The 27,993-nt window shown below is 39.3% G+C and overlaps 1 protein-coding gene across 2 annotated transcripts; it reads left to right on the top strand.

Annotated features, from left to right (window-relative positions):
• Window positions 1–150: 150 nt before the first annotated feature.
• Window positions 151–27,460, top strand: prkacba (protein kinase, cAMP-dependent, catalytic, beta a). 2 transcript variants are annotated; one of them, XM_023844317.2, is made up of 10 exons: window positions 151–531; window positions 21,321–21,382; window positions 21,599–21,727; window positions 22,786–22,884; window positions 23,432–23,514; window positions 24,049–24,175; window positions 24,320–24,415; window positions 24,756–24,878; window positions 25,399–25,563; window positions 25,953–27,460. In XM_023844317.2, exons 1-10 carry the CDS (start codon window positions 486–488, stop codon window positions 26,076–26,078), a joined length of 1,056 nt encoding a protein of 351 aa, XP_023700085.1. In that variant the 5' UTR covers window positions 151–485; the 3' UTR covers window positions 26,079–27,460. The 2 variants fall into 2 exon arrangements, with proteins under 2 accessions (XP_023700085.1, XP_023700083.2); XM_023844315.2 differs by lacking the exon at window positions 151–531 and adding an exon at window positions 14,017–14,319.
• The last annotated feature ends 533 nt before the right edge of the window (window positions 27,461–27,993 follow it).

Below are 27,993 nucleotides of genomic sequence, written 5' to 3'. Positions count from 1 at the left end.
ACTAGAGAATGGAAATTCGATGCATAATAATTATATAACCATCATCATCATTATCATCATCATCATCATCATCATCATCACTTAAGATAGCCATTCGGAGTTTGGCCGCTTAGAGGCGGTATTGGTGCAGCTTCCGCTTTAGACAGACGTCATTTCCTGTGCGGGTACGAGCCGTTTTTCCGGCAGCAGTGGCGGAGGAATGGAATCAGCCGTGGAGCTGTAGCCTGGGGTGGGGAGGGGGGAGAGAGTAGATGTGTGTCCGTGTCAGGGAGGTAAAGACGAAAGCCTGGCCGACTGTGCAGGGACGAAAACCAGGGAGAACACGTCCGGGCGCAATTTGGCTTATTCTTGGTTATTTAAAGCTAGCTAGCTGATGTACCTAAATAATTACAGCGGAGAGGCGGAGCACGACGGGATAAGCCTTGGCGCGCAGCTGTAGCGCCGCATCAGCCGCTTTCTGAGCCCAGCGCCGTGTCTTCCTGACGATGGGAAACGCAGCTACGGCCAAGAAAGGCAACGAGCTGGAGAGCGGTGAGTGACACTTTTGGGGTGCCGGGGATGGTAGCGGGGGCTGTCCGGAATGTCAGCCGGGGGAGCGATAGGGAAAGCGGCGGGGGGAGGGCGGTGGAGGGATGGAGGGAGGGGGGGCATTAGGGTGCACACTCATTCATCCCTCCTGGAGTATATGCATCCTCCTCCCCTTTAAAAAACACAATGTGAATGCTGCTGTAGCTGTCAGGCCGTGCAAATGAAATGTAAAGGATATGCATGCACGGGAGGGCACCTATCTCAGCACATTGAAATGAATGAACTCAAATTGTGCAGCAAATCAAGGGAGAAACCTCGAATCGGGAAGACACTGATGGTCCCGTGTCCTGATGTTCTCATAAAACTTGCGGGCCTCGTATGAGACGTCTGTGTAACGGTACCCTGAGAAATGCATGTAATTATTAGTGTATAGTTAAATGCGACGTATCCACCGCCTAACTTGGCATGCCCAATAATTCAAATGGGATAGAAGTTGCAGCACTGTCAGGTGTTTACCTTTAGGAAAACTTGGGGTAGATGCGTGTGACCTTATTCCGCGATCACACTGCTAGTTGGCTGGTAATACCTTAGTAAGGCGGCTTGGCTTAGACAGCTTACGGCCGGTGCCGAAGTTCTGCCATGATCCAGGAGCTATGGCCAGCTGTCAGGGTAGGGGACGATGTCTTCAATGAAACAAGCCTGTTCGAGATCACCAGAATAGTAATGTCTAGTGAAGTTTATACCTTCGACATGTAAACTTTTTTTAAATGTCGGTTTTAAATATGTTTTTTAATGGTAGTGATGATCAGGTTTCTTACTATTGGCAATGCACTTATTTCCTCAATTAGCCTAACATAAATAGAGATGCTTGGATGCATATGCTACACAGAGACTACACTGTATCTGCTGAGGAATTCAATTCAATAGGTTTATTTCACTTGGCATCTTTTCATTCATTATTACTTCACAAACAAACATCAAATAGAAACAGTCAAGTGAAAAAGATGTTTCAAAGGAATGTTTCAAAGCATTCATTTTTTTTTTATCAGTGGAAAATATGATGTTCAGAAGATTAATTATAATAATTTTGTTTTGTATTTTGTTGTTCAGGGTGAGCCTGTATCAGATAAGCAGTTAGGGATGGATGGATGGATTTTTCTTGCTGAAATTCTTAATGAATTTCTGTATCAACAGTGAGAATTTCTGCTTTCCTGTCCTGCTATTTAATGCTTAGATGGCAGATGCACATGAGAGAATAGCAGGGCATTTTTAATCATTTGACTCATCCAATAAAACTGATTAATGTGGCACACCGTTGCTACAGTTAAGACTTTAGAAGAGGTGAGGCGCTTTCAAATTATTCATGCCTTCAGATGTGTAAACATAATGTGACTTTTCTACAAATGACTTAATGTTCATAGCCAGTAAAGGTTTGATCTTATTACAGAAATGGTGAAGCTATATGTCAGGTTTTGGTGTGTTGCAAACAGTACATTCTTTAAAATTAAGTGCTTGTGATAAAAGTGAAGGTAATATAAAGCTGGACTGTCCAAATAATCAATAAGGATTGTTACTGCTGCAGTTTTTTAGCAAAAAGTCTGAAATGAAGGGTTTGAGAGAGAAAGAGAGCATTAGTGGACCGGATGCTTTTTCGGTGAATGTTGTTATAGATGTTGAGTCTATTGAGAATATCTTACATATGGATCAGTGTTGCTCTTCCTTCTCACATCATTCCAAATCTTCATGGCTACATACCGTATTACCTTAGTGGGTGGCTTGGAGATTATCGTTCTGCAATTTACTTCTTAGAAATTCATTTCATGGCTCTTTTCTTAGGCTTAAATGTCATCATGGTTCTTGTATAAAGTGCTTGTGTGTGATTCTGTGTATAACAGTTCTGTATTCTTTTTTCACCCTAATACATGTGGAATGCTAGATAGATGTAGTACTAGATAGATATTCACTTTAACTTTTAAATGTTTTTAGATGGGTGAGGTTGTGTTCAGCTTTGGCACGAGATCCATGGTAACTGTTGCAATTTGATCTGTTGTAGTGATAAATGTCAGAGATCAGGTACAGGGAGTTGCTAAAACTTAAGTATAGGACTGGGCATATGTGCTAAAAATAATTGTTTCTTCTGTTGAGTAGGAGGTGCATATCTGCTCATCATTCCTAATGTTTTTTCAATATATACACTATAGTAGTACCATTTTATCATTGGCATTGTTTTAGGTTAGTGTTTTAATTGTTTGACCGCATGCCTTTTGGGAAAGGATTCCTAAATAAAACAGGTGTGTAAGGTCGGAGAAGGCACATTCCGCTTATCAGCTTTTGCTGATTCATGGCTGTGTATACGGTTAAGGACATTTTGATGGAATTTTTAATAAACTGTCATTTAGCTTCTCTGCTACCTTTTAAAATAAATGCTTCATTAGTACATTTTATGTTGTTGGCAAAACAGTCAAGATCTTTCCCTTTAGACTTTGTAAAGCTGGGAGCTGCAGTTGTTTCAAATCATTTTTTGTGTATATTTAGTTTCTGTGTGTGTGTGGTCCAGGTATAAATTACATTGTGGGGACCACAATGTGATGAAAACCTGTTATTTTGACATTGTGGAGACCATTTCTTCAGTCCTCGCAAGGGGAAATTCAATTTTATTAAAAACTGTGACTGCAATAAAAAAAACTAAAAATTCCGAAAGACTTGGATTTTGTTTGGTTACTTGTGGTTAAGATTAGGGCTTGGTTGGGGTTAAGGTTGCCATTGTTGGGATTAAGGTTTTGCCCATAGAAATGAAGAGTCCCCACAAAGATATGAGTACAGGTCCCTCTCTGTCTCTCTCTCTGTATGTGTGTGTGGCTTTTCTGTGTGTAAACATGATTTTATTCTGTTGCTGTTATGGGTTACTACACAGGTTATATTGAGCTTGTGTTGAACATAATTTTCTGAATTCTTTTGTGGGTGTAAATCTGTCTGTCTGTCTGTCTGTATATATGTGTGTGTCTGTGTGTGTGTGTATGTCGGTGTCAGTATTTATGGGAAGAAGGATGGAAAGGTGAGTGACAGACATAATACAGTGCAGTTGCATCTTGCAATCATCATCCCAATCTGGCTTTCTTATTGTATAGGGGGAAAATGGAACAAAAAGCCGACTGTTATGCAGCCCAGTGCAGTCCCTTAACTGCCTGCTATGCCCTTTAGAAAATGGTTTGTGCCCTGTGTGTCTGTGTACGTAGACCGACACTTTCTTCACTGCAAAAGAGCGTAGGGCCAGTGGCAGCCTGCCTATGCAAATTTCTGCCTGCAAAGCATTATGAGGGAACCCTGTGGATACTGTCCCCCACGGTCTGTTTTGCAGTGTTGGAGATGCCTTTTCTGGGCATATGGATTTTCTGCTACCTAATGCTGGCGCTTGGTTAGGGTCTTGGAGAAAGTTATCGGTTATGCATTTAAAAATGCGTTAAGTTTTAAAAACCATATAAAATTGATTTCTGCTTCAATAGCCCACAAAAATGTAATAATGTTTAAAGGTGGATCTAAAAGGATTCTCATATTGATTGGCTATAATCAGTCACAATAATATTTAAACTCCCTATTCTATAGTGCCATTCTTTTTGACATTGTGGTTATTTAGACCACTATAGTGGTTTTGCTTAATGTTTTGCGTTGTTAATAAAACTAATTCCGTGCCCCTGTAAATAACCAATAATTGACCGCTCTGTCACTTGTTGATTAACTTTAATATGATTACCACATTTTTCGCTTAGTTGGTATCTCTAAATTGGCCTCAGCCATCTAGGCACCGCTTCTGCCCTGTGCTCTGTGCTGTGGGGGACAAGCCCCGCAGCTAACCAGGATTAGCGTGGATATATTTGCTTGCCTGTTCTAGCTAATATTTGACTGTTTATTATGGCTCCAACTGTTGCTTGTTATGTATATGATGTATAATCAAGGGCGTAACTTTGGCTGGAACATTAGGGGGGGAGGGGGGTTGAGGTCTCCACCAATTACTGGGGGGGTTGTATTAGCTGGTTTTGATTTATTGGGGGGAGGGGGTACAATCCCCCCATTCCCCCCGTAATTTAAGCCCATGTGTATAATTATAGCATATTCCGATTGAGTTTATTAATGAAATTAACTCGATTGTCTTATAACTGAAGAAGTGAATGTGAAACCCCCTCGTGGTCGAATAAAGCTGCTTTATTTCCCAACAGTAGCACTGAAAATTATCTACTTATTATGCTAAAAGTATCCATCCAGTGCGCTGGTTTGAAAGCGGCGCACTAAGGTGAGCCGCCTCGCCGAGCTCTCCCTTTCAGATGCTCCTCCATGCGCACCCCGCTACGCCGATTTATTTTTGCATATTTCACGCCGCACATAACCGTCCCCCACTTGTGTGGGGAAAAATGCCAGACCTCTGACTGCTTTGGCTGTCGACGCCCCGCTTTATATTCTTGCTTTGCCTCCGCTGTTTTTTTTTAAAGTCGAGATGCCGCTGAATGTCGCTACTGCTACTCTGCGTTTAGGATACACACTAATAAAGGAAAGTTCAGAAAATTCTCCCACTTATGAGTCTGAGAATCCAGTATAGATTTTTCTTTCGCACCATGTTCATTTTAGAAACTATCTAATTTTGGTTGCAGCCGGACTATTTACATGGCTTTCTATGAATGTGAACTGATGACGTCATGTAAAAAAAATATTAGATTTTTTTTTTAAGTTACAACTTGTTCCTATTCTGTTTACCAACTCTAGGGTAGTAAAATGACTGCATCAACGCAGCTGACATATGCTGGGTAACTATTCATGAATTATATATGAGTAGCCCATTCACATCCTGCGGTAACATTCACTGAGAAAGAATATTTCTCTCTTACTAAGTAGCCTGCCCACCAGTGATGCCAGATGCATTATAATAGTAATAATAATAATAATAGTAATAGTGCCTCCACGAAAGCATATAGTATTTGTTTTTATTATTTTTATTTGATCAATACCGCATACCTACTGGTCACTGTATGAAGAACTATGTGTAAGCCAATCCAAGAGTACTGTGGCAAACCTCTTTTCATCAATAAATAAAATGTGTGTGGTCCATCTTGGTGTCCGCGTGCTGCTTTAGTGGCTTCTGAATTCCTTGGGGAGGGAATCGTAGACGGCGAAGGTGGTCGTTATTTTTCAACCAAAAAAAGTGGATAGTCTATTGCTTTTGACGGCAGAACTGGCTAATAAGTGAAGCTGGAACAGCGGGAAGTGTAGCGGTGCCAAAACCCGTTAAAGCGTTCATGTCAGTTTTCTGGATAGAAATATTAAGTAGGCTAATTTGTTGACTTTTTTTCTTTAGTATAACTGCTACACTTTGATCACGGCTCTGTGAACTTATGTAAATATAAGCAGCCTACTCATTTCACACATTTATGTTATAAACGGCACAAATAGCATTTTATTTAATTTTGTAATCAGCCTAGATTTGAAGCCTAGTGTCATCCTTGGTGTTTATTCGGAGGACGGATTGCATGCATGTGAGTTTGGTAAATTCACACAAAACTGCACTGGAGATCAAAAGTAGAGAACAATTTATGAACACTTGTTTTTTTCAGAAATAATGTCATTTTCATTACTCAACATTTGAAGGAATTACTGTTGTGGCTATAACATGCTACTATAGAACAGTGTTACACAAAATAACCAAGGAAATTGAACAAAAAAAACTTTTGCAGAAAACACAGTGATCAATATCAGAGAACAGCAATGATTATAGCATGAAGAAAGATCACAACTAAATTTTCTGAAGGTTACAACAGTCAGAAATTAATAGGAAGTGTACAGGCCGTTGCTTTGAATGACTTCAGCACATCTGTGGCCACAGGACATCACTAGTCTCTCACACAGCTCTGGTGAGATTTTGCTCCACTCTTCTTCAGTGACTGTAGTGGGTTTCTTAGCCATAACTTTGTTGGCAGGGATTTTTCAGATGTTTTCTGTTGGGTCTATATCAGGACTCCTGGCTGGCCATTTCATAATTTCAATGTTTCCAGTTTCAAGGAACTGCTGTACCCGTTTTGCTGTGCGACAAGGGGCATTGTCCTGCATGAAAATTGTTTGCTGATTGGGTGATGAACGCAGGGAAGGAACCACATGTTGTCAGAGAAGGTTCTGATAAACATTTGCATTCACTCTGCCATGTAGCTATATAAAAGGCCCAGCTCCTGCTGCAGAGGACATTCCCCAAACCATGACACTTCCTCCTCCACCTTTCACTGACTTCTTAACACAGGTGGGGTTCAGTCTTTCCCCAGTTTGACGACGAACATAATGTTTCCCATCAGCCCCAACTAAATTAAACTTGCTTTCATCACTAAAGTGAACTTTGGACCAGTTCTCCTCTGTCCACACAACATGCTCCTCAGCAAAGTCTAGTCTAGCCTTCTGATTCTTCCTGCTTATAAGAGGTTTGGTCACTGCAGATTAGGCTGTCAGTCCAAATGCTCTTAAACGTCGAAACACCGTATGATGAGACAGATCCTTACCCCGTTCAGCGCTGAATTGGCGAGCAATTCCAGCTGCAGTGTTGAAACGATTCCCCATTGACATCCTCCGTATTATCCCGTCCTCTCTTACATTTGTCTTTCGTGGACGACCAGCTTACTTGGGGGACTTGAATGAGTTTGTGACATTGTAAAGGTGCAACATTCTAGAAATCGCAGATTTGGAACGACCAACTTCTCTTGCTATGACTGATAGGGTCACTTCCCTTTGGCCATCATCTGGACAACCTGCAGTCCGGAGGGTTCCGGTCACTTTAGAATGGCTCAACATCTCGCAAAGTCGTTGATAACTGCAAAGTTAAATAGGGTTTGTCAGATAATTAAGGCAATTAGCACCAGCTGCCAGATTAACACCAATAACTGGGAGGTATCTGAACATGTTCTCTAATTTTGATCAGTGTTCTTTTTCAAATATCTCATTTAAGTTTCTTATACTGTGCTTCTGAATTTACGTAACTCATGACATATGGTAAAATACTGCTCTTTTACTCCTGTTTGGATAACTTCCAAATAGGACTACGTAGTGACCTTGGCATTTAGGAAATTGTAGGTTGTTCTCTCCAGTGTACATAAAAACAAACTGGTTTAATTTTCCTCTGTTTTAGGGAAACAAAATATATACAGTAATTGAACAACTGTTTATAAAATAAGGAATACCGGTAATTTTATTAGTTGTTGAAGGTAATGTGAGATGGGAGTTTATGCCACTAATGATTAGGGATGGCACGGTTCATGAAAAAAAACCGAACCGTTCGGTTCGCTTGTCTCGGTTCGGAGCATGCATGCGTCGCACGGTTCGACGGTTCATGACATGCGCAATGTAGCCTCGTGCCCCGTATGTGACGTCAGTGTGTTTCCCTTTCGCGCGAAAGAATAGACCTTTTTCACAACTTCCGCATTTTTGACCGGAAATACGTAATCGTAGGGTATCTTTACTTCCGCCGGTGTAAAACAAATAGAGCATGCAGCGACCTCTTCTTCTTGCAGTGTACCGGGCTGTTCTTGTAATGCCCAAAAGCAGTCACATCTATCTTTTCATTCCTTCCCTGTTAATGGTGAAGTTCGACGTAAATGGATTCAGGCTATCCGGCGGGATGAAGGACCAAACTTCACAGTTAAAAAGGGGAGCACTTACGTCTGCAGCAGACACTTCACCTCAGACAGAAGCAAAACACCGTATTTTAAGCATAAATGACACAAGGCCCAAGCTTTTAAACAACTAGAGGCATGCCCGAGCGAAACACTGTCAAAAAGAGCAAATGCGAAACAAGCACAAATATTTTTGCCCAAGTTTTTAAAAACGAGAGAAAGCCGTAATCAGCTTAACAGTTTTATTTCATTGTAAAATACAAAAAGTATTTCACCAAACGCGAAGATCCATTGATAGCGGCTCTGAGTTCCGTCGATGTGCTTAGAGTGTTTTATTTAAAATAACACATTTGCCGAAAAGTGCTTCATTACTTTAAAAACGCTATGGTTAAGGGGTTTATTTGAAACATGGCACTAGTCTAATATACCGGGCACTAGTTCCTATAGCTAATAAATGTAATTAGAAAAAACGGGGCCAACTTCTTTAAAATTAACAAAACACAGCTAAAATGTTTTTTGATGCTTGTTGCTAAATTTTGCTCACTAGTTCCTACAGCTACTCAATTCTTGTTGCCTAAATGATTTACATCACGCTCACACTATTTAAAAAATTCGCTACAACAAAGCGATCCTTATACATTTTAAGTTTTTTTGATTTAGTTTGATTATCAAACTGTAAAGCCCCACTCTTGGTTGTGCGTTTGTGCAAATGTCCGGGCTTTTCTGTGTGCGTGTGTAGGGTGTTCATCTTGCGTCTAATGTTAAGGTATATATATTTATACTCATTTAAAATAACATATTTTTGTTTGCCTATTAACAAATACATCTAAAGTGTTTCTACCTTTAAACATTAACAAAAGCCGTTAATGTCTTTCCTTTAAAAATTACATGTGGTGAGCAATTCAGTAACAGTTACCTTGATACTTATGGACAAATTCTTCGTGGAAAAATTTGTAGCCTTTATCAAGTTTGCTCTTTCTCGTGACGGAGATTTCCTCCACGAGTTTAGCAACATCCGCAAATGTAAATTGGGGCAAATTTGTCAGATAGGTTGTATATATTCTCTGCTGAATTTTCTCTGATCCCGGGTTTTCTAATGCATTGACGCTTGACCGGAACTAAGTTTACCCTACGATTACGTATTTCCGGTTTTCGTGAAAAAGGTCTATAGGCTATATGCACAGAGCGTTGTGACGTAGTTCCGGTAAAAGTTCAGCCAGCTAAGTAATTTCCGGTAGCCTTTCGTTTGCTGCGTTTAGCTCGTGTTTTCGGCGTTACCACCGTCTCTGAAGAAAACGTTTAAATTTCAGCCAACCGATAGCACAACATCTGAACACTGTTGTGCGCCTTTGTTGTGTGACTTTATTTAATGTGCGGTTAGGCACTTTGTTAAAGAAAATTAAGTTATCTGTGACAAAGCACTCCAGTGAGTGTCATGCCTCGATCATCCGCTCTTTCCGTGTGCCACGCCCCCTCGTTAACCCTGTGTGGATTCCCCGTGTTTACCAGCTGTTCCTGATTGTTGTCAAATTTGTCATTACTCCATTGTATTTAGTCCGCGTTTCTGTTTCTTTCTCCAGTCCGGTCATTATATTGCAATTCTGCTTTACCGCTCGTCTGTGTTCCTTTTGCTCATTAAACCCCGCATTCCCCCGATCCTAGGTCTCCTCGCCTCTGCTTCCTCGGTCAACGTTGTAACAGTGAGCCTGCTTCCATGCTGCAATGTGAACATTTGCCATGTTCCTAAAAATTCTGTTTATTGCAGTGTCTGACCACACAGACCTACAGGCTATTGCCAGATGATCATACTAGACATATCAACTGGACATATTTTGAACTATTACAGATTGATGTCTTGTACATACAAAGAAACTGGATTTTATCGATTACTCAAGAACATTCAATATAATTAATACCAATTTTTTTCACGTTATATATATATTTATATATATATATATTTATATATATAACGAACCGAATCAGGCTTAATCAAGATAGGTGATCTATCATTTTAACGATCCCCAATTAAATTAACCCCGTGGACCGGACAAATACAAAACGAATGATTAAACATTATATGCGTCTCTTTTTGTATGTTTTCTAAATAAGACCGCGTACCCATACCCAACTGTAATAGCGACTAAAGCGATCTATTCTTTTAGCATTTATGTTAAGGCAAGACTTTTATTTTATTACTGTTCTGGGATTAATAATGTTTAATAATTTTAATAATGTGCTTTAAGTCAAGTCAAATTCAGTTTATGCATGATTACATGATATTTCTTTTTTAATACTGTATCCTAAATTGTGGATAATTAAGCTATATATCATATGCTGAAGTACATTTCTGGAGTGTTAAAGATTAAAAGAAAAAATAACCAGAACCGTACAGAACCGAAAACCGTGACCCTAAAACCGTGATACAAACCGAACCGTGGGTTTTGTGAACCGTGCCACCCCTACTAATGATCAATGTAGTATCTGGGCATTGATGTTCTAAAACATGACTGATGAAATAGAAATTGTCAGCCAGTGAGTCAAACTCTCACTGTTTATAGTTAAATAAGATTTAGTTAAAATATAGCAATCATGTTCCTTGTTATTGTATCTTACCTGTTTTAAATTGCACCCTCAAATGTATATTTTTAAATTTTGGTCTTGTCCAGTTTGGGGATTTGGATTACTAAATGTAAACATTCTTGCTAGTACTTTCGTGAATCAATGTCTATAATTACCATCATCAAATTTCTACCATCTTAAGATGTTCTGTTAAAATGTGCCTGTAGAAATTGCACTCAAAATAGATCCCAGAGTAGTACTGTAATGCTTAAAAACTGAATGCACCTGTATTTCAGAAGTCCTTTAACAACTTGATATAAAAAGAAAATACTGTCCTTTCAACTCCTCTAATTTTGGATTAGACCTATTTCAGGAATACTGAATTTAGAAACAGAAAGAATACTTTGAAATGTGTGGCCTTACCAGCAGAGGGCACTGTTGCCTTTCATACAATTTTGAACAATACATTGGTGTTTTATGTCCAATGGTATCCCACCTATTAGCTGCGTTTCTGACTTCCCTATATTGTTTACCCATTTATATTGTATAGCCCTGTCTGCTGAATGTATGACATCCATTTATCTTCTAATGCCTTATCCTGCTTAGGATGACAACAAAAAAATCTTAAATTGGCATCCATTATTGTATCCAAACAACCACTTATTATGGACACGGTCTTGGGGGGTATGGAGCTTGCCCCAGCCAGCACGGGACACCAAAGCAGGGTCCCTGAACAGGATGACTATCCATCACAAGAGACATGCAGACTAACACGCATCTATACACTACGTTCAGTTTAGAGATGCCAATTAATTGGGCATCAATGGCCTGTGGGAGGAAACGGAAGTAAGTGGAGGAAACCCACGTGTCACGGGAATAATTCCACACACTGGTAGGTGAATAGCTGCCCCATGTATCTCGGTGGGAATATTATGTTAAACGAGTCAGTACACTAATATAAATTTAATTTATTTTGCCAGCTACTTCATTAGTCTGTAATGTACTTGCTTGTCGTTTTTTGCAACATTAAGTCTTTTTGAAATGATAGTACCTTTCCATTTAATCCCGAACAAGTGTTTAACGGCGCCAGAATCTCTCTATGTGCTCTTGAGAAAACTAACCTGTATCTCGGCATATAAGAATATATTAATTTCACTAACTGGTGCAGCAATTTACCTAATAAATTCTACAGCAAAGATTGCGAAGAAAACTCTCTTGCGCACGCAAGAAATATTACGGCAAATCAATATTATTCCATTATAAACCTAAAATTAGCTACATCAAGAGTGTTGGGTAGTTTACAAACCCTACAAGTTATTTACAAGGTAATAGAAGTCTTATATACATGTAAATGCGCGTGCATGTGTGTGCAGACTTGTCTCGAATTGAAAATCTCTCCAGCCAGATGACCAAAGTTCGTAAACCCTTATGTTCGTGCATTGTGTTCGATTGCATCTGAAAATGAAATCGCTAATCCCCGCCGTACTGTAAACTACGATTGAAGAGTTTGCCAAAAGCAACATAAAATACAAGCAGGAACATATATAAGATCGAAGGCATGCAGAAATGCAATCAGGAGATACACTTCAAAGATATGCTCATACACATTTGAGCGTACATAGCCGCAAAAACCTGAAATTGCTATCCCGAATTGCTACAACAAAACTCGCTCAGATGTACAAGCAGCGAGCAGGAAGGCAGATGATATTTTGCTAACTGCGGGCATGTGGTCCATGGTGGGTTTAGATCATTACATGTCCATCGTAAGCAGTTTCATCGACCCCGATCGGAGAGCGGGGGGCTCCAGACAAACCCCAAATAGTTTTACTTAATATACTATATTACTTGCAGGATAAATATAATTTGTCCCGCATATTATATAGGCCTATGTGACGATATTGGGATTGCGGATAAATTTTGAATGCGTATTTTAATAAAATAAGTATCCCATTCAATTTGAGCTATAATATTGTAGTGCTGGAGGTAGCCTACCTTTCGGGCAGCGCGACATGTTAGTCCGGGCCAACCCTGTGAATAATGTAAATAGTTCCCTGTATGTGTTATGTATTGTGGTGTTATTGTGCTGTATGTAATGTCAGGTGTAGTGTTAATGTTAATTGATGTAAATAGCGTGTGTGTGTGGGGGGGGGGGGGGGGGGGTCAAATATACCCAAATGTCCCCACAATGTGATGATTATTTTGATGCTGTTGGGACCATTTTTTTGGTGCCTACAAGGGGAAATTCAATTTCATAAAAATTCGTGAATGCAATCAAAAAACTAAAAATGGCAAAAGATTTATAGGTTACTTATGGTTAGGGTTAGGGTTGGGTAGAGGTTAAAGTCGTCATGTTGGGATTAGAGTTTTCCCCATAGAAATGAATGGAGAGTCCTCACAAACCTGTATCCCCAACATGTGGCGTTGGAGTGATCGGGATCGGCAGCACGGTGGGCAGTGTGGCTCAGGGTAGTGATTGCTGCTTGTTCTTCCGGCCATTGTGATGTCTTTGTCCGCCAAGCGCTACAATATTGCTTATCGCGAGATTTAACGGAACAGCCTGTCGGTGACTTTGAAAACTGAATTTCGTTTGACCCTACGGCACATTCCATAATGCAATTCGGAGAACATCATGCCTTAGGCGGAAGTTACTGCTCAGTGACCAAGCGCATAGGAGGTAGTTTGATTTGGCGGGTTTTGAGAGGGGGGATAAGGGGCACGCACATCTAAATTTAAATGCAAAGCTCTGTTTTTTTGGGGGGGATAAATTAAGACAATTTATTTATTTTTTGGTGGGGGGGGGTCATGCCCTACCCCATCACTCATGTTCTTTCAACCCTGATTGGACCATTAATACAGCATGAATAGGTTTAGGATGTCTCATATAACTGCCTCTTTATGGCAGGTTTGATCATAGAACCGAAAAAAATATCCCCAAAGATATTATAAGTGGATGTGGTATCTCACGTTTACCTTGCATTCACATTTTAACACTGCTAGAAACCAAATGCATTTTAAAATAAAAACATCTTGAACTTTATTAGAGAAATGCTTGTAATTATTTTATTTGGTGTGTAATTTTCCTCTTATTTTTTTAAAAATAAGTTCAGTATTTTTATGGTAAGAGCATTAATAAGAAAAAAGCACAGGCTATTTTTGTGTGAGATTGAAATATTGCGGTAAATATAATCCTGAATGGCTAAATTGTGGAAACTTGCTTTTTTTGTCACATGTAGCTTGCATTTATTTTAGACATTGAGCATGTTATCGCTAACAGGAAGTAAGACAAACTGTGCATGTGGTAAAGCCAGGCAGCAGAGACCGTACTTTGAAAACAGGAAGTTTCTATGACACTGCACTGAAGATATTTCAGCTACCTTTTAGCTTAGCTTGCTCCAAGAGTCTGTGCAAGTTGTGGGAATGGCCCAGGCGAAAGAGCAGAACTATGGCCAGTCTACCTCCGTTAACTCCACCTGTCAAAAGCGGCAGAGGCTGAGCCATTTCTTTCAGAAGTATCGCAAGGGGAGCCAGGAGCAGAGGTTGCAGGATGGGGAAGGGCCTTGTTGCTCTGAATTCACCGTCATTTGGGACTCGTGCAGTAAGTGCACCTTCAGAGATCATGTCATGGCTTGAGCTGCCACTTGCCTGCTATAATGGTGATATCCTGAGGCGTTACTTCAGCTTCTCTCTGTAGCCTATTTTAAAGCATAATGCGAAGCCGTATGTTTTTATGCCAGTATCCAGTGGAATCTGAAACTGTGTTTTTGAATGTAGATTCTATTATTGCGACTTAATAGGTATATCACTTTCACTAATTAATGAAAATTAGGTTTATTTAAAATGAGTATAGCTAATGAGGAATATTTTTTGTAATATTTTGGTCTCAGTTATCTGGAGTTGTGATTAAGCTTTTTATAGCACTGTGATATGTTAGTAGATGAAATGGTTGCCCATCCATCCTTCTGAAATGTATGATCTCACTAAAAACCGGGAGGAACATTTATCGAAAATGTTTTGTGTTGGGAGGCTTTGTGGTTGCAATGTTTCAGTCCTTCTGCGCCAGCAGTATTGATTTAGTGATGTGTTGTGTCAGACGGGGGTTTATAACTTCACTAATTTATTGACACACTTTGAATGCATTGCATTTCGCTGTGCCATTAGTGCAACTCCATAGAAATGTATGCTAATATAGAAATTCAGTCAGTCTTGCTAAGTGCACAACACCCACACACTCTGCAGCACCATGCATGTAACCGTTGCTGGGGTTGGTTGCACATCTGTATCTGTCCACCATCACGTTTGTGGCTTCATCAGACGAGAGCCTTTTGCAAGAGTTTGGTTGCTGTCCACTATTTTTGTATTAAGTATCATTATCAAGCTCAGTATCTCTTCCTTTCCAATCTAATGTGTCTTTCTCTTTGTAAACTGGTGTTGAGATCAAGGGTCAACCCTTTCTGTTTTTTAGCATATATGTTTAACTCATAATTCTCTAGTTCTTCATGTATATCGGCATTGACTATACGTGATACGTAATATTGAAATGGTAATATAGGTGGTCATTGGCCATTGGGAGTTGCAGTAATGTTGCCAGGACAAGACAAGAGCCTAAGCCAAAGCCTGCAGGACCTGGCAAGGCTTCAAGCAAAATGATTTTCCAGAAGAAATAATAAAATGAAAAAGTCATTATTGCCAATTTCCTAATGAGAAATAAAGAATGAAAAAAGAAAATTCCTTAATATTTGTAAGAAAACATATTGGACAACACTGGGAATATGTGGACAGGGTTTTTTCTGTAGTTTTATACTGGATAGTGCGTAAATATGTGTTATTTCAATAGTGTTTGGATAAGTGGGATGAGGAAAATGGGATATTTTAGTAGTCATGCAGTGTGAAGAAAGTGGTACCTAATATGGAGGATTGTACTTGGGGAGTGACGCGGTGCTCTTTGTCACACACGCTATGGAAGATCTCAGGGTGCAATGTGGTGCTCTATGTCACACACGCTATGGATGATCTCAGGGTGCAATGTGGTGCTCTATGTCACACACGCTATGGAAGATCTCAGGGTGCAATGCAGTGCTCTATGTCACACACGCTATGGAAGATCTCAGGGTGCAATGCAGTGCTCTATGTCACACACGCTATGGATGATCTCAGGGTGCAATGTGGTGCTCTATGTCACACACGCTATGGAAGATCTCAGGGTGCAATGCAGTGCTCTATGTCACACACGCTATGGAAGTTTAGGGAAGTGTTTGAAAGCTTGCTTCATAAAGTGACTTAATGAGTGTCTTGTCTGTTCTCTCAATGTATGTTCTGACCGCAGTGAGTGCTATCTCGGGGAGGGAGACATTTTTATTCACTTGGCGGTTGATGGATGCCCATGAGGTGACACTCCTTTGACTTTGGGTGACTTCAATGTGATCACTGGCACTGACAGGGCTAGCTATGAGAATTTTTTCAGTCCCCATGGGTCTGGTGACTGGAGAAAGTGGATCCATGTTCCTTGACTTTGCAAAAGGTCAGGGTCTGTGGGTCACTGGATCCTGGTTCCTGGTTCCTGCAAACTGAGCCACATCGCTGGACTTGGTACTGGTGGTGCAGTGAAGGAGATCGATCACATCCTTGTGGGCAGACACTGGAGGCTTCTGCAGAACTGCAGGGTCTACAGAAGAATTTGTGAATTCTTACCACAGACTTATTGTTGCTACTCTGAAGATTCAGCATAGGTCCAGTATACCTTCTAGGAGAATGAGGCTGGACCTGGCCAGACTCCAAGAGCAGGCTGTTTCTAATGAGTCTGCATGCAGTTTGTGTGAGGAACTTGCAGACTTGGGTGCAACTGCTGATTCTAATGTGATGTGGGAGACCTTCTGTGACAAGACCCTGAAGGTTGCTGAGGGTTGTGTTGGTGTTGCCAGTGTTTCCAAAGGAGGTGCTTCATCTTGCAGGGCACCCTGGATATTATTGAAAGGAGTGTCAGCACTTGGCTTGATGGCAACTTTGGTTCATACCTGAAACTGAGAAGGATGGCTGCAAGGACTGATAAGGGCAGATAAGGAGGTATTTCTTAGAGGATTCTGTGAGCAAATTACGCACCATCTATGATTTAGCAACTCATGTACTGCTTACAGAGGAATCGAAGCATTCCGCTTAGAGAGTTGCAGTCAGGGCAGGTGATGGAACAGTCTTTATGGATGACATTGCAGTTGTGACCCACTGGGCTAGTTACTTTGAGCTGCTCTTTAAATCTAATCCTCCGGCTAGGACTTTGGACATCTCTGGGTCCACAGTTTTTGAGCCTGATCCTCCACTGTGAACCACCCAATCTCACTGAGATTGCACAGGTGGTGAACCGGCTAGGGGTAGGGAAAGTCACATGGATCTGGTCCTGAAACTTTCTGGTATCTCTCTGAATTTGCTGGACGTCATGGTCAGCCTGTACACTGGTATTGTGAGTGCTGTGCAGAGTGGAGGCAGAACCTCTGCATTCTTCACAGTCAATTCTGGGGTTCGTCAGGGGTGTGTTCTTGCTTCTGCTCTGTTGCTTGCATGGATTGGGTGTTAGGCAGCCTTGGGGTCCAGCAGCTGCGAGGCATCTGTTGGTGAGGAAAGATTTACCAACGATGCTGTGATCGTCGCAGAGTCAGTGGACGCTCTGATCAGGGCTCTCGGAAGACTGAGCAAAGAGTCTGGGTTTGTGAGTGTCCTGGGTCAAAACCAAGATCCAGGCCTTTAATGACCTCTTGAGCACAGCCGAGAGGTTCACTTACCTTGGCACTGACTCTTTCTATGAAGTCAGTAGAAGGATTGGGAGAGCATGGGGGGTCATGAGGTCGCTGGAAAGCGGTGTGTGGCACTCCCAATATCTTTGCAAGAGGACAAAGGTCCAAGTCTTTTGAGTTCTGGTGCTCCCTGTTTTGCTGTGTGGCTGCGAGACATAGACGCTATCCAGTGACCTGAGACTCTGGTACCGTGTCTTGGGTTCTGTGGGTTTGACTTTGTGTTGAATGAGTGGTAGCTCAGGGAATCTCAAATCAGGCACATTACTTGCACTGTGAGAGAGTGTCAGTTACGGCACTACAGCCAATGTAGCGTGATTCCCTGAGGGTGATCCAGCTCATAGGATCCTCATCCTGACCAGGCCAAGGGGACACCCACGTAACACCTGGCTGCGGCAGATAGACCGCCATTTCTGAAGGGTGCGACTGGACCATGTGTCGGCCTGGAGGTCGCCAACTGGGATCCTGATGTGTTTCATCGTGTGGTGGGTGCAGCAACGCGCTGTACCCAGTGCATGCTCCCTGACCTGACCTGTGTAAATTAGCTGTTACAATTACTTGATTAAACTCGATTGCTTGATTAAAAAAAATTATAAATTTAAAGCATCGATTAAATATTGCCAATCACTTGGCAATATGGTGAAAGAAAGATGCAACATAGCACACAATACTCAAAATGAATAGGAAAAGCCTCAGTTGTGTTAAAAGTAAAAAAAAAAAATGCAGATATTCAGAAGACTTTCAGATTTAAGCTACTCACCCAACAATGTGAGGCTAGCCATAGATGACTATAAGAGAAACTTTCTACAATTCCAGTATCTTAAGATAATCGCTACTGAAACAAAGCTAGGCTAGTCCTGACGCTTACTGGCATCTTCTTACATAACACATAATATGGTATATAATTACGATATAATATTAATATAATAAATTTTTCTGTGAACGTGTCGTGTGTATTGAGTATGGCTGAGCGTTACTAGAATACGCTCACATTGCAATCTTTGAATTTTTTCCGATGAATACTGCAACATTTTAACAACATAAAAAGAGAGGTAAGAAGCACGAACCACCTCAGCGATGAGAACCCGAATGCAGCACAGTCCAAAAACATGCATCTTACGTGAACTGGGGTGCCTATATTGACTGTATGTGTGAGTGAGTCACCCTGCACCCTGCGATGGGCTGGCACACTATCCAGGGTTGGTTCCTGCCTCGCGTCAATTGCAATATGTAATTTTATTTCTTATATGTATATATTATACATAAAGGATTACTTGATTGTCAAATTAATTGGCAAATTACTCAATTATTAATTTAATCGATAGTGACAGACATTGTGTAAATCATTGGCCCCAAGACCAATCGATTATGATTATTGAGGGAGCAATTCAATAGGTTGGAAATCTTTCATTTCTGTCATGATTTAATTCAATTAAATGATCATTCAATTATTCTGTTAAATTAAAACCTCTTTTTAACTTCACTATTCATAAATATTACAGTGGGAACTTTATTCCACACTGTTAATGGAATACAAAGAATCTCAGAACATTGATTTTTTTTTATTTTTATTTTTTTTTAATTATTGTTATTATTACACAAGAACACGGTCATGTAAACTTGGCACAAGGCCAACTACTGAACTGTAAAGAAAAAATTGAAACACATTAAAGGAAGCGGTACCTGATTGGGGGAGGAGGGCAGTGGTTTTGTCGGAAATGAAAGATTGATCCGCGGGCCAGATTAAATGATGAATTAAATACAGGCTGGTACTTGCAACGTGTTCTAAGTGGTAAACAAGCCCATGAAATTTTTGTCCTCAACTTCTGAAATTGGCTGACTGTCTCCCTTATTTTAGTAGTTGTGTCTGTAGTTCTGGTGCTGCTGACTTTGAATACCGATTTAAGTTTAAATATCAATAAACAACACTGGCCATGATCGACACGTCAGATCAATGATGATATCTTGATTATTAAGGAATATTGGCCAATACCGATGTGCTAACCAATATGTTGAGCATCTCTAAGGCTAACATTGCTTTTTACTTAGCTAACTAGTCAGTTATCTCATAGTCTTGAATATTGCTACCGTAGATTGCAAAAAGAATTACTTTTTTGTGCTACAAAACAGAGGGATTTCCCAAATGCATTGTAGTGCTTAATTTATGAATATTAATGAGCCTGCCCTCCTACATTTTGGAAATTCACGTGCTACTTTGTACATTTACCTGCAACCCAGAAGTAGGAGTATCTTTATTTTACCTATTATTATTTTCATGACCCCCCTAACCCCCCTGGAAATTACGCCCATGCCCAAACCCCCCCCCCCCCCCCCAATGGATTCTGACTTTACAGATCGATACGTTCAGTCACCCCAATGGATTCTGACTTTACAGATCGATATGTTCAGTCAGCACCTTAATAATCGTTTCATCATCATTACACCCCTATTTTTTGGTGATTTGATATACCTTATATAGAGTATTGCATCCACAGTTTTATTAACCGGGTTTATGAAATGGTAGCTTTAATGTTCTCCAAATCACCCACTTTCATTGTAAATGTGCTGTCATACTTTTTAGTATCGTGTTTGCATTTTTATGTCTGTGCTGTTTATCTGTCTGGCTTCTGGGTTTCCGCTCTTCTCCTTTGGAGCCATCTCTCTGTTTTGTAATATCTGTCATGTAGTTCTGTTAAATAAGCCTGGCTTCACTGATGCATGAGAACACACCCACTTTTAACTACAGTACTTTTTGGATGCACAGCAGTATTTGAAAAGCGTGAAAAGCAAAAATCACGCAAAGTTCTGATTGCCGTTTGGCTGAAAGTGAGCTAGATGTTCACTTTAAGCAGCACGGGGAGGGATAGTATGGAGGTGCAGCGGAGCACTGGGAGCGCGAACTGGGCACAAGCACATACCTTAGCATGCAGATAGAGGGTCACATTAGCAACTTGCATGCAGATAGATGAGAGACTGAAGCCATATTATGAATATCAGAAAAGGGAGGGAGACTGTACTTTAGCAACAATGCACTGGTGTTACAAAATAAAACCAGTATCAATTACTTATTCTTAGATATATCTTCAATCATTGTGACTGTGTCATTGAACAATTCTGCAGAGCATATGTTTAGTGCTAACTAGGACATGTTTTTTTCTGTGCCTTTATCGTGTGATCTGCTTGTGTCTGGTGTCTTGTAAAACCAATCTTTCTCCTCTTTCTTGTCTTCTCTTCTCTCTCCTCTTCCTTCCCCTACCATCCGTGTGGGTGAATGTTCCTGAAAACCATTGGTGAACTGTAGAGACTTTTGGTATGCTCTTCCGTTCAGTACTTGTCCACAGTCACTGAAATACCCCTCACCTAGCAAAAAGTGCTCTGCACTTAGAGTGCAGTTAAACTGTCATCTTTAGAGCATTTTATAAGTCTGCATTTTTTAGATTTTTTTAGATTCCTGTCAGTCCAAGTAAAATTCTCTCCTGCATAGTAGATTTTTGGTAAATCTGTGACTATGGACAGTTTAAACATTGCTTGTGTTTTCTGTGTAGATCCATGTTTTGCCTCTCAGATGTACAATCCTTTCTGTTATCGTGTAGTTCTGTAATTCTGTAGTGTTGAAGTGTGCAAATGCCACTCTTTATAAAATTTGCTTGATGTGTTTTCACTCTGACTACAGAAAATATATTTCTGTAAAACTTCTTTGTGCCATGTGTAAATATTATCTGCATACATCCATTTTATATATAGAAATACAATTATCACAATTAAATATTTTACGTTTGCTTTTTAATTGTTTCTTTCTTTCTTTCCTTCCTTCCAGTGAAAGAGTTCTTAGCGAAAGCCAAAGAAGATTTTTTAAGAAAATGGGAGTGTCCACCACAGGTTAGAGATTTTGTATGCTGTCTACATTACTATTGTTATATTAAACTATATCAGGTATCTTTACAGGAAAGGTGGAGTTAGCGCATTGACTAGGTACATTTTGGAATAAAGTCCTTAACATCACCGATCACACTTATCGTCATCTTGCCAAAACTGAATAAAACATATAACATAGATCTTTTGTAACCATCCAAAGCCTGTTTTTCACCTCCACAGAGCACAACTATTCTAGATGACTTTGAGAGGATAAAAACCCTGGGCACTGGCTCCTTTGGAAGAGTAATGCTGGTTAGACGTAGAGGAACAGATCAGTACTACGCCATGAAGATTCTGGACAAACAAAAGGTTGGACAAAGGCTTTCTTTTTTGATTTGCTTTTATTTGTTGCTTTTGAAAGTAGTATTCAGTTAAGCTAACTTTTGGATTCTCTAAAAGGACTAAACGATCTGTTTTTCTAACTTTTTTCTTACATTGCTTTGTTGTACCACCTTCTCTCGTATTTGCTTCATTTCAAACATTATTTGGCTTTTGAATTAAAAAATTAAAAAATTTAAATATAAATAATTGTTAAATTTAAATTGCCTAAACTTACCTGACAATATGAATATATTAAACCGTTCCTCACGATTTTATTTGGCATTACTGATTAAATGTTTGCACATAATTTGACATGTTTTGCTTGTTAGTAGTTATTTCCAAATGTATATATGGTAATGTATTGTAGATATGTTAAAGTTGAATTTGTAATAACTGAAAAACATACTAAAAAGAAAACATTTGCCTATCAGAAATTACTATTTGAATTAATCATGTTGTTATGCTGCTAGTGTATCTAGTAACTGTCTGAAGTCTGAAGTGAAAACGAAACTGCCAGTTCCCTTCAAGTTTGGGTGTTTAAAAATACTACTGCTCTCAAAAATGTCACTTAATTTTGGTTTGAATTGCATAACCGTCTTCGTGGCCCAACGTCTGGAGTGTTTTAAAATTAATAAAGCAATCTAACACAATTTATAATTGTTAGCATAAATTTCTGCTCCCAAAAAGGCAATAAATATTAAATGTTTGATTGATCAACTGCATTAAAATTGCTTCCATAATTATTTGAAATATATTTCAAAATGCATGAAAATACAGTTGACTGAAACTCTACAGCCCCCCCCCCCCCCAACACTATTGAAAATAAGCAGCTGGATGGACAGTGTATTTAGTTCTTCCAGCCATCTTTTACAGATGTGTTTATATAGAGTGGTGTAATCATTCTGTCTGTATGGGGAAGCTTTACTAGATAGGAGTGAATTCAGGACAGCTGAGTTACAGCCTGTGTTGCGGGGGAAACCCTAAACTGACTGACTGAGCTCCACCTCACAACTCAGACCTTCCTTTTTTCCACGGGTGTTTGGAAGGTGGTGAAGCTGAAGCAGGTAGAACACACGCTCAATGAGAAGAGAATCCTGCAGGCGGTGTGCTTTCCGTTTCTCGTCCGTCTGGAGTACGCCTTCAAGGTAAACCTGGAGCATGACTTCGCCAACCCCTGGTCTATCCACTGGTCAACGACCATTATTCTACCAGGCCACACAATGCTGGGGGTTTGGCCAACGGGTTGGTTAACTTCCAAAAACAAAAAATACATTTTTAAGCCACGCCTTTTTTTTTTTTTTTTTACATCCCCTAAAATTCGCATATTCCGATCGCAGCTGACAAAAATGCAAATGGCCGAAGTTATTTAATGGCGGCACCACAGCCTCTGGTTTTACCGGTCCGAGAAAATTTTGCCCAACGTAACCCGAGGAATACCTACTGCAAAGGACAATTACTGTGCATTATTCAATTATAGTTATTTACCCTAGAATGATCATATACAAATATAATTTATCTGTATGTTAGTATTTATCATGCCCTATGGCAAAGTTATTGGGAAAAAAAGAAATGTTGTCAAACTAATATGATCAGACTTCGTTTTGAAACTGAAAAATCTAAGTTAAATATGCTCCGATTAATAAAATGTGGTTCTTAGTTTATAATCCTTTGAAATTTCCTTTCTAATTGTAGGACAATTCCAACGTGTACATGGTAATGGAGTATGTGCCAGGCGGGGAAATGTTTTCCCATCTTAGGCGAATTGGAAGGTTCAGGTGAGCGAGAATGTTGCTTCATGGCTTCACGATCATGTTTTCTGAATCATGCAGTAATGTCTACATGTCATGACCACGTCCATTTGCCATTTAGCATTTTCAGCTGCAAGTACTCTACACTTTGATCACATCTCAGTTAACCTACCAAAGAATAGTCCCAATTCTGCTAGCAGTTCTTAAAAGCTAAAAGAAAAATTATGACGAGTGCACTGGTGTATGTGCATGTGGTTCAGGTAAATATTACATTGTGGGGACCATTTGTTAGGTCCCCACAAGGGGAAACTCAATTTTGTAAAAATCTGAGACTGCAACAAAAAACGTCAAAAGTTTTGTATTTTGTTTGGTTACTTAAGGTTAGGGCTGAATAGGGGTTAACGTTGTCATTGTTGGAATTGGGGTTTCATAGAAATGAATGGACAGTGCCCACGAACATTTGAATATAAGTGTGTGTGTGTGTGTGTGTGTGTGTGTGTGTGTGTTTCATTCCAGTTTTCTTTCATAATGTGCAATAGCCTCTTTTTTTCTGACCCACAGTGAACCACATGCAAGATTTTATGCAGCTCAGATTGTTTTGACATTTGAGTACCTCCATTCATTAGACCTTATCTACAGAGATTTAAAACCAGAAAATCTTCTTATCGATCAACATGGGTATATTCAGGTATTCAACTTTATTTTTAAGCTTTGAATGTAACTAAAACATGCACTTAGAAGCATTAGCGTTCACATTTTGCATATTTAATAAGATGTTTGTAGTTTGATATGTGAAAGTATACTATCCAATAACATGTTCCCTGATTTTCAGGTCACGGACTTTGGGTTTGCCAAAAGAGTAAAAGGCAGGACGTGGACACTGTGTGGGACACCCGAGTATCTTGCCCCCGAGATCATCCTCAGCAAGGTATGCAAGTTTATATCTCATCTCAAAATGTCTACTTGAACACTCTTTGTTACTAAGTAGCCTGTCTGTATCTGTTCTGTTACTCTATATCCATACTTCATACCTTTATTTGTTCTAACCATTTTTTCCTATAAAGGAAAATAGAATTCTAGCTTTTTCCAGGCTGAAAAAGTTCATATAATGGTCACATCTTGATAAATACAGTATGATTTAAGCTCCGATTTTAGTACATGATAAAATGCCCATGCTGTCTCTGTGATTCGTAGCCTGTAAATCCAATTGTGAATTTGTCCCTGATCTTTTTAACATCCCTAATAATTTTTATTGTCCATCCAATTAGGGCTACAACAAAGCAGTAGACTGGTGGGCACTGGGAGTTCTCATCTATGAAATGGCAGCCAGCTACCCTCCATTCTTTGCAGAACAGCCCATCCAGATATATGAAAAAATTGTGGCTGGAAAGGTAGGAAGAGATGTCTCAGTTTCCCTGCTGCCTCACTCTGCTGGTGAATTATGAATTACATACTGTACAGTTGAATCTCGTTGTGTGAACGACAGTTTTGTCACATCAGGTCACAGTTGCATGAGAATGAGAGAGTACAGGTTATACACGGATTTCACTAGGCCCCTCGGCACAGGCCCAGTGCTTGGCTGAGCGCCATCTGCTGGCTGAACTAGGACTAGTTGCTCCATCTGAGCAATGCAGTGACAGACCTGCAGCAGTTTATGATTGCAGCACTAGATCTTTTCCCCTAAATATAGACCAAGTCACATCTCACACTCACTTTTATCTTTTACTTCCTGAAATACACCCATTGAACTTCCTCATTAATATCACTGTGTCTACGTACTGTTGATTAACACTACCAGAATGCCAGTGGTTCTGTTATACTTGTTTGTTGTATTTTGCTCTGATGCGGCTATCCATCACCAGGATTAAGGACATCCAAATATATGAGTTTTTTCTTTCCTTAATTTTTTAGGTACGATTTCCTTCTCACTTTAGCTCAGATCTGAAAGACCTCTTGAGGAATTTGCTTCAGGTGGACTTGACCAAACGATTTGGCAATCTGAAAAATGGCGTCAATGACATTAAAAATCATAAGTGGTTTGCCACAACAGACTGGATCGCCATCTATGAAAGAAAGGTATGATTTATGGATGTATTTTTCCATCATTTTCTCCATTATGTTCAACTAAAGTAAAATTGTTACTTCTCTTACATTTTCAGTTAAGTTCACCTTAAACCTACAAAGTACATTCACAAAACATTTTAAATGCAATTTAGTTTTTAATTCAGAAAGTCATTAAATCAGTGATTTAAACGTTCCATTTTATCTGACAGTGATACTAAAGGTTTTGACCAAAAATTTCGGACAATAATGTGTCATTAAACAAACTGAAAAAAATTCTTTTGAGTTTTATATATTGTGCTGAATGTTGTATTTAAAAATCTTTCATTTGCTATAAATTTCAAGGAGAGTTTTTTTTTTTTGTTGTTGTTGATCAAATAAAACATAAATAATTGTTCCTGCAGGTAGAGGCTCCTTTCATACCAAAGTGCAGAGGCCCAGGAGATACAAGCAACTTCGATGACTATGAAGAGGAGGACATCCGCGTGTCCATCACAGAAAAATGTGCAAAGGACTTTTCCGAGTTTTAATGTCAGACCTGGGATTCTATCAGGGCTCGGGCTTTTTTGCACTTCTTAGACAGGGTGGAACTGACATCTCATCACAGGACCTCCATTTCACAGGGTCAGTGGTCTATAAGTGCAGTTAGGACTCTCATACACCGACACATCCAATCAGACACCCCCTAGTGCTCTGGCACGAAGGCTGCACTTTTTTCCTCACTGTCTTAAATGTCATTCTTCCCCCCCTTTTTTTTTTAATAGAGTGGTGTTTTGCAGAAAAGGAAACGTGAAACTAATTAAAATACACACAATGAACCCTTTTTATACAGCACTTATTGCACTTGTTAATTTGAACTGAAGAATGGACATTTCTTCAGTTAAATTCAGCCCCATCTTCTGGCCTTTTATATGTTTGTTTTTTTTTTTTAGTACGTTTAATATAAATACAGTTCTAACTCAAAATTATCTTGACTCTTTGGCATCTTTATAAGTTATACTTCTTTTTGGGGTCATCTAATTTTGATGAAATATGATTTTTAAGATTTTTAGATTTTGTGCATCAGAAAATTTCTGAGCCCTCTCCCGCTGAATTGTACATTTGTATTATTGTATATTGGGTATGTTCAGCTGTAAATAGAAAATCTCTTTAGAGACAATTGAAAGCGAAGGTGTTTATTCGTAGGTATTTGGTAGAGTATAGTTGGACTGAGCATGTGTACATGTATGTTAACAAATTCACTCTGTTATGAGTCTCAAGGGATATTTCAATTGCCATATTTTCACGTTTGAGATTTCCTTCTGTCTTTTTGAGGAAAAAAATCTTGCGACAGTTGGTAGGTTTGTATATTAAACGGCTCTACTTTAAGACATCGTACCCCAGATTACAGTCACTTCCACATACCGAAGCAACACACATGATCGGCATCTCTGATCACATGTATTGTCTTTGTTCATTTCAGCACTGAACTGTTGTTTGTATTTATATACATATTAGGGAACTGTCTAATAAGTGTAATTTTAAAATATTTAAAATGGCATAGTTCTCCACATTTTGGAAGACTTCCTATTATCTCATTAAAAACTTTAGGATGTAGCCATCATATCCTTGTGTGTGTGTGTTGGTTGGGCGTAACTGATGACATTTTGTCCTGAATAATAAGACTATCCTTAGACAAAATGAATATGTATAAATTTGAAAAATAGTACTCGTTATTTATATTTGTTAGTTTTGTTAGTGCAAGCCCTGCTATAGATTTTTATTGGACTTGGTTTTATTGCAAGGCTGACACTGACACGACATATTTCATCCACCCTTTTGACTTTGCAAGAGATGTATGTTTTGCCGTAGCAGATTCTGTGTAATGAAAGATCTACTTGTCATTAAAAAATAAGAAAGTTCTTTGTTAAAATGTGTTGACTTTTTCTTTTTTAATTACTAATTTAACCTAAGGGACATGGTGGTTTCCAGCTGTATGCAATTAATTCTCTGGTAATGTTGCCTGTGAACAAGATGTCATTAATGATCTATTTTAATAATTGCAGAATTCTTGTGGTAGAATTATAGGTGCTCTCAGTCTGAAATGATTCACATATGTAATGTTTTTACATAACATATTCACATGACGTTAAAATGACGATTTTTAAATGCCCGTTGTTACATAAACCAAACCAAAAATGATTTTGGTGTAGAAAATGGTTTGTTTTGGTTATATAAAGATTATTAAATTTTATATGTGATAATCAAGGAATATTTATATTCTACAATGGTTCATGGAAAGCTGCCCTCTAGTGGCCCATCAGCCCAACACCCAAGAAAAAATGTGTACTGTATACAATGTACAGAATATGCTAGTATATCTGATGAATGTGATCTTTAAAAAGTCAAGTAAATTTGAAGCCCAATATGAAATATATGTATTTTATATGTGTTTTTTTTCTCAGC

The sequence above is a fragment of the Paramormyrops kingsleyae genome, chromosome 15, assembly GCF_048594095.1.
Source record: "Paramormyrops kingsleyae isolate MSU_618 chromosome 15, PKINGS_0.4, whole genome shotgun sequence".
NCBI lineage: Eukaryota > Metazoa > Chordata > Actinopteri > Osteoglossiformes > Mormyridae > Paramormyrops > Paramormyrops kingsleyae.
The sequence above is the reverse complement of the archived record's forward strand: the minus strand, read 5'-3'. Positions and strand labels throughout refer to the sequence as shown.